This window comes from Neolamprologus brichardi, chromosome 10, assembly GCF_056152115.1.
Source record: "Neolamprologus brichardi isolate AB-2024 chromosome 10, ASM5615211v1, whole genome shotgun sequence".
NCBI lineage: Eukaryota > Metazoa > Chordata > Actinopteri > Cichliformes > Cichlidae > Neolamprologus > Neolamprologus brichardi.
The window spans coordinates 34,087,501-34,095,000 of NC_142113.1; the positions used below are offsets into that span (position 1 = coordinate 34,087,501).

General features: G+C 47.1%; 3 protein-coding genes and 1 non-coding gene across 4 annotated transcripts in view; 2 read left to right on the forward strand and 2 right to left on the reverse strand.

Annotated features, from left to right (window-relative positions):
• Window positions 1–644, forward strand: part of drc2 (dynein regulatory complex subunit 2) — a 5,861-nt gene extending 5,217 nt beyond the window's left edge. The window contains exons 7-9 of the mRNA XM_087847602.1: window positions 1–17; window positions 91–210; window positions 342–644. The exon at window positions 1–17 is cut by the window's left edge and continues 202 nt beyond it. Coding sequence (XP_087703728.1) covers window positions 1–17; window positions 91–210; window positions 342–611 — 407 coding nt within the window. The 3' untranslated portion in view covers window positions 612–644. The remainder of the gene's footprint in view (window positions 18–90; window positions 211–341) is intronic.
• Window positions 645–1,973: 1,329 nt separating this feature from the next.
• Window positions 1,974–2,046, reverse strand: trnaa-agc (transfer RNA alanine (anticodon AGC)). Its single transcript has one exon. It is a non-coding gene; the product is annotated as a tRNA-Ala (tRNA).
• Window positions 2,047–3,311: 1,265 nt separating this feature from the next.
• Window positions 3,312–4,526, forward strand: hspb9l (heat shock protein, alpha-crystallin-related, b9-like). The gene has a single exon (XM_006808292.2). It carries the CDS (start codon window positions 3,404–3,406, stop codon window positions 4,052–4,054), a length of 651 nt encoding a protein of 216 aa, XP_006808355.2. The 5' UTR covers window positions 3,312–3,403; the 3' UTR covers window positions 4,055–4,526.
• fam53c (family with sequence similarity 53 member C) overlaps window positions 4,478–7,500 on the reverse strand; it is a 13,505-nt gene continuing 10,482 nt past the window's right edge. Inside the window, exon 5 of the mRNA XM_087847608.1 lies at window positions 4,478–7,500. This exon is cut by the window's right edge and continues 897 nt beyond it. The gene's annotated coding sequence lies outside the window, so the exon portion shown is untranslated.

The window sequence follows — 7,500 nt, forward strand, 5'->3', positions numbered from 1 at the left end:
AGGCCGTCGTCACCAAGGTGAAGCCCGCCTCACCTGTCTGCTTCACCTGTCGGCACTGCTCCTCACCCTCCGTGTGCTCCGCTGTTTCAGGGCGAGAGGGTTCTACGGGCCGCGGACATCTGCCGCCGGCTGGAGACGCAACACGACACGTTACTGACATCATCATCATCACGACGCACAGACGAGTGCCAACAGGACACGCCAGCAAAGGTAGGCTCCGCCTTCCCCAACTTGTGTCCTTTCAGTTTAACTTTAGCGAGGTGGGTGTGCAGCTTCTAAAACAAGCACAGTGCCAGGAAGCTCCTCCCCCACAGGTAGCTCACCTGTCCATCTGTCTGCAGGACGTCTGTAGGTTCCCGGAACTGCAGCAGCTGCGGTGGAGCAGCAGCGGCGGCGCCGTGCTGCAGCGTGAAGCTCTGAGGAAGCACAGCAAGGAGCTGAGGCGCGAGAACGAACAGCTGCAGCTTCTGCTGCGTCAGCATGACCACCACGCCCACTTGCCCCCGCTCCACGTGGCCCGAGCTCCGACCACCACCAGCACCACGCCTGCTGCGAGGGGTAGGAGCCGCGTCACGGTCATCGAAGCTGCCCACGCCGTCTTGAAGCAGTGACTAATTAAAATGTGTTCGCCATGACGACCAGCAGGACGACTCCTGGTGTGCTTTGAGCTTTCTTGCTAAAGGGGCGTGTCTATATAGGAGGGACCGGCCTGCAGTGTACTTGAGTACTTTTAGTCGAGTATTGTGTGAAAGTATTTGTATGTTCTCCAGTGTTTGCTGCTCTGATTGAACTTCTCGGCTCGGCATCAGCTCGCTCTACAGACAAATCACTCCCTCCCACCACCAGGGGGCAGAGTTTACCAGGAAGTAGCCGCTTACCTGTTAGCATCCAGGTAGCAGCTTGGATAGACAGGAAGTATAAACAGTATGATGGTCTCAGCCGCTCTCTTTGGGGGTCTTCGGGTCATGGCGGCTGGTCGGCCCCACAGGTGTGGCTCTGGATAACATCCAGCAGGTAGCGCCACATACGGCAAATTAGACACAGAAAAGAAGAGAGAAAAACATGACCGTGAGGAAAAACAACTTTAAAAAGGTGAGCTTAGCAAAGGTGACTCACTGACCTGAAGTGACCCTCACCTGGTTATCGCTGCTCACGCCCATCAGGGCAGGTGAGGGAAACGTGATCTGCAGATCTTTTCATGGTTTGTGGTGTCGGGTTTATTTCTCATCAGATGTTCTGACTGTGATGGAGGGTGGAGAAGTCACAGCTGTTCACCAGCTAATGTTTGCAGGTGAACAGCGCCCCCCAGTGGACAGCACAAAGAAGTGTTTGAGGCCAGCAAACCGAATCATCTTCCTGCATTTAGACTTGTTTTTAATGAAAGTGTGTGACTGAGGAATAAATGAAATCTTCTTATTTGTTGTGTTTATATAACATCTGAATAAATGTGAATAAATACAGTGAAAGAAAACCGAAGGAGCCAGCGGGGGGATTTATTTATTAACTGCTAATTTTCAGTATTTATTACTGCATCGTCCATTATATATTCTTTTATTTTCATATTCAAATAATACATTATTTGCTTTTTTGGGTACTTTTCCATATTTTTTTAAAATTTAGCTTTATTTTATTTTACAACTTGTTATATTTAATCACCCGTGTGTCATAGTAATATTTAATACTACAAATCTAAATAATTTGAAATATAAATTCTTTATTTAAATAAATCATTTAAATTCCATAATTTTATTTCCAGAGTGCAGAGTCACAGCAACACAGCTTCAGACTGTGAGCCCACAGTTACAATTATCCACGCAGTGAGTTAATTACCTCATTTCTTATGTACCCCACCAGAGTGTTTTTAATGTAAAATGTACCTGAGCTTAAACACAACCAAACCAAAATCCACGCGCGGGTCAGAGTCCAAAGGGCGGCACAGATCCACAGGGACTAAAACACGGAGTAAGAAAACGTGGAGGATGCGGGCATCGATCCCGCTACCTCTCGCATGCTAAGCGAGCGCTCTACCATTTGAGCTAATCCCCCGCTCACAGCAAACATACGGGAAACGTCGTATTCAAAGAGCTCAACGCCACGTGTCCGCTGAAGCGCTGACACGTGATTAGGCTCATGTCGACGTGTGATTGGCCGGGAAACAGCAGGGTGGGAGGAGCGGAAAAAATGCAGGCAAAAATAGAAATGATGGCGGTGACAGCTCAGTGCGATCTGCTCACAGGATAAAGGCGGAGGCTGACGTCACTCAGCAGCGTTTCAAACTGTGAGACGGTTTAAAAACAAACATTTAATAGAAATACGAACAGCAGCTGTTATTAACGCAGAACATCGTCGTTAAACGTTAGAGCAGGTGGTTCTCAGGTGAGCCCCAAACAGCTGGATGTAAGTCACAGTAACGTTCACGCTGATGCCAGCAGAGCCACGTCTCCATGCGGGCCCCGAGTCCAGCTTCTCTGCACCCTTATTGCAGTTTTACCAACACAGTGTGTCCTTGTTATGGGGACATATATGTGTTCACAAAGCAGCAAAGTGGGGACCCAGGTATGGTTACAGACAGAACAAGGTCAGGGTTACACAGCGTACGTCTTCCTGTGTGTGTGTGTGTGATCTATCTGTGTCAGGTTTAAACTTGACCCTGTGACCCTACATCGACTGTGACTCAGTTCAAGCTTGATCGTTTTTGCTTATGACATACAGCTCTGTGTACGTTACCTCATACAGTTTCTTGTGAAGTGAGGACTCTCTTCTCATAAAATACCAGCTTTAGTCTCATGTCAGGACTAACCCATAAACCTGGTCCTTATATTCAGCAGATGATTACACACAGAAACTTCAGGCTGATGTTGGGACTGTTTCACACTTTTCTCATGTTTGGATGCTTTTCCTGGGCGACTTTGTTTTTGTTATCACCATATCTAACTTTAGGTCTTCTTTATGTTTTTCATTAGAAATAATCAAAATGATTATTCCCATATTATTTCCCATGAAAATAAGCCTTTATTCATGTCCTGTTTTTGTGTCATGATTAATCCCCACAAAGAGAGACATACAGGCGTGTGTGTGTGTGTGTGTGTGTGTGTGTGTGTGTGTGTGTGTGTGTGTGTGTGTGTGTGTTCAGCTGCCACATGCCAACACATCTCAGCTTTGTTCTATTTCTGCTGCAGGACTCAGTCATGGTCTTTATACAGCAGGTGAACGCACACACACACACACACACACACACACACACACACACTCAGGAATGTAGCTGGAACTTTCCGTGGGTGGGTGCATGTGGGCGGTGGTCAGTGTATATAAACAGCAGGGAGGACGGCCATCAGGCAGACAGACTTGAGAGAAGCAGCTCGTCACAAACCAGCAGCACCACCTCCACCTCCAGGATAACAGGATGTTGTGCCCCAGCGTCTTCCAGATGTCCCCCGCCGCCACGACGCCTTTCCTGGACCTGCACTGGCCCGTCCGCAGCCTGTGGCCCGAGACCCGGCCGCTTTTCTACCACATCGAGCGGGAGATGATCCGTCACATGCAGGAGGTGAAGCAGAGCATCGAGTTCATGGAGAGGCTGCACCAGAAGATCTTTGAGGAGATCGATCAGACATCCTCCTGCACGGGGGTCTTCAAGCCCATCGCCTTCCAGGAGCTGGGGAGGGACGGCACCACCTTCGCCCTCAGCCTGGACACGAAGGAGTTCTCCCCGGAGGAGCTGTCGGTGAAGCAGGTGGGCCGCAAGCTGAGGGTGAGTGGCAGAACGGAGAAGAAGCAGGAGGATGGGAAGGGCTCCTACACCTACAAGTGCCAGGAGTTCAGGCAGGAGTTCGACCTGCCGGACGGCGTCGACCCCGAGGCCGTCACCTGCTCGCTGTTGGGAGGCCAGCTGCAGATTCAGGCGCCGCGGGAGAACCCCGCCAACGACGGGAAGGAGAGGATCGTCCCCATCAGCTTCACCTCAGCCCCGGCCGTCACCGCCTCCTCCTCCAGCGCTGCAGCAGAGGGGAGCGGCCCCCCCACCTCAGAGAGCACCCCCACAGAGAAAAACTGAAGCCTGCCAGCCGTCTTTGGTCTGTAGTTTTACGGGAACGTGGAGCTCATCACCTACACGTGAACCGAGTGAAGCGCCGCCGTCTCCCTGGTGCAGCTTTATCTGCCAGACGGAGGCGACATGGAGCTGATCCCCCCCCCACCCCCACCCCGCACTAATACTTTATTAAACGGTCCTTAGATGTTTGCACGTTGCCCAGATACTGGTTTCATCACCGTTCTTTTAAACTGGTTTCTCTGGCACACGTTTTCTGTGTCTGGCTGCTGATTGAGTTGAAGTTAAAGAACCGTCAACATTTTCCTGACATTTGCTGTTAATCAATTTTTAATAAGAGCTGAACCTGCATGTGCTTCCTGGTCCATGAACTGGCGGCGTCTCCTTTAACCCGTGAGCGAATAAAGACACGAGACACCAGTTTTTCCCCTTTCTTTGTAAAATAATTCTCAATAAACTTAATTTATTCACAAACTGCTTTTCAAATTGCCATGTCGTCATTTTTTTTTAAATCACATACAATAAAAAACATTTTCTAAAAGACAAGAGATGTCCGAGACTCTCGCTAACTCTGTACACGGCTCCTCCTCCTCGTTACGGAGCTTTTCTCACTTATTTTTTTTCAAACACGATGCGTTCATGACGACAGTCTCGCCGTGCTCAGACATCAGATTAGAAATATTAAGAAAAACAGCAGAAAATGAACAGAAGGACTAAAAATGTAACAGCTACAGTACACGTTTCCTTTTCTTCTCTGTTAGTTTCGTCTTTTTTTCTTTTTAATGTTTACAGAATAATAGAGTATGTTTACTTAAGGCTTATGCTGAGTGTTATGGACCAATCAACAGAAACGAACCAAACCAGGAGGCGGGCGGGAAGGGTGTGTGTGTGTGTGTGTGCTTTCCTATGTGCGTAATGGGGACACTGTGTTTAATTGTGTTACAGGGACACAGCATGAATTCAGGGTTTTTCCTTTCACAAGTTTGGGAAAATTAACCTGTAGCCTTGTTTCTTTCTTACCGTCAGCACTGATCAGGACTTTCTAAGTGACACCTATCACAACTTTAATTTCATCTTAAATCAGCGGTTAAACATGTAGCACCACGGCGTACCTCTGCCAATTTATTCTCGTGTCACAGGCGTTTTTCATGATTGTTAGGTGATTTAATCATCTTCAATGAATATATCCTAACATCTTTAATGAATAAACAATTTCTTAATGCAAATTCAAGTTCATAATGATTGTTTAAATCAGTGACTCCCAAAATGCAGACTGGAGCCCCCTGGTGGGCTATGAAGATATTGCAGGCAGGCCGCATCATTAATTGAAATTCAGTTTGAAAATTACAGTGTGTACAGTAACATATTCATATAAACAATAATAATAGAAGGCTGTTTGTGATATTAGTCATTACTCTCACCTAAATTTACAGCTCTTGTATTAAAGTTTGTGTCCCAGTGCCACAGCTTAGCCATAAACTTTGATATGCCTGGGTAGCATTAACAATGTACAGCCAACAGTGTGTGCTATTTAAGTTTTTACGTGCTATTTCAGGGTAATACATCACTCTTATCACTTTATTAGGATGAGGATTTAACCTTTAGAGGCCCGTGTGAGTTTGTGGTTTAGCAGTGGGCCTCAGCACTCTGGACTTTGGGAGTCGTTGGTTTAAAGAATTCAGTGAAACCCATCCAACATGTTCTAAGATGCTATATTTTTATGCCAAGGTAACATCCTAAAGGCATAAACGTGAAGCATCAGAGGAAGACGACTGTATTTCTGAATATGTTGAAAATTTGAAATACTGGCTTCATCGGTGCTAACACAGACTCACCAGCAGATATTTCACGTGACACGAAAATGTACAAACTGTCACATAAAGTGAAACTCTGCATTTCATCATCGATGAGTTTGAAACCCACAAAAAAAACTATTTGTTAATGAGATTGCAGCACTGCCCCCTAAAGGCAGATCGCAGTAACTACACAAGCTAAAGTATTGCTAAACCTTAGTCTTACACTCTAACAAAATAAATAAATATTACACAGTGTTTTGAAATAAATAAAACATCTGCATTACTCTCTCAGTTTACTTCATTAAATTTACCCACATGACTTTATCAGACACTCCTCTGGCTACTGCTGCTCTGCTAAGCTTGGCTAGTTAGCGCTTAGCATTAACAGTTTGTTGTTTATGGTGGAGTGCAGCTGTTTAACTGAGATGTTAAATAATGGAAACGGTAAAGAGTGGACGCGCTAGCTTTAACCTGTTTTCTCCCCCAGCGTCACACACGTGTAACACATAACAAAGTCAAGTCTCATATAGTTACTGCGTTGAGCTTTTGTGGGGCACACGACACAAAACGGTAAAGAATGAAGTGGACACTCAGAGGACTGTTTTTGTTGTGTTTTTGAGGGTTTCAAGTTAGAATGAGAGCAAAGTCACTTTTTCAGCCAGCGTTTCCATGTTCACAGCGCACGACGTTTCTGAGCATCCAGACTCACAGAAATGTGTAGTTGCTGTAACACAGAAAACTCTCGCTGACCTATAACACTGCGCCTGTAACCAAACCAACCGTGTGCGGCTGGTACACCAACAGCTACACCTGCCGGGACAAACCTTCATAAAGTCCAGCAGACACAGAAGGAAAAGAGGCAACGTGCACTCCAAATATTAGAGACGTACTTTGTCCTGACAACTTCCTCAAAAAACTGGAGCTCGGGCTTCTTGGATGGTCTGTTAGTAAAATTACCCACACAGCATGTCAGCACCTGTCGGTGATAATATTAATGATTTACACAGGTGAGCTGGGAGGGTTATAAGCCCCACCCCCTCCGTGTTAGCCTAATGTGTTTGTCATTGCGCCGACGTCTGTTCGCATCAGCTCGTGTCCACTCCTTCATGTGGATCGAGCTCGCTTTCTTCAACTCGTTTGCCAGAAACTTTAAACTGTCTGGATACAAGTCACATGACCACACGACTGTGACGTCAGTGCCAGAACACACACACGGTTATTCATATACCTGTGGGGACATAACTGACATAATGCTTTCTCTAACCACAGCCGACCTGTAACCCTGACACTAAAACCACAAGTCGAGGGGACGATCCCCACAAAGACATGAATACACACTCACACACACACGGGGAGGTTTTGGGGTGTGTGCAGCAGGAATCTGTGAACACTCAGGTGAACAACAGCATCAGTGGCTGCCGGCGCTCAGCACGGCCGCCGGGAGCCTGAACGCATCACCACGCCGAGGTCACCGGACAGGTGTGTGACATCAGATTTCACGATGAAGCGAGCACGCTCGATTGTAAACGGCAGCGCCTCAGGAGCGAGCGCGGAGTCGCTGAGCATCAGTCGCCTCTGTGAAACGGGACGGCGTCCAAGTGAAACGCCGACCTGCGTTTACAACGGAGCCTGAAGCAGAACAAATATCGCTCAGTC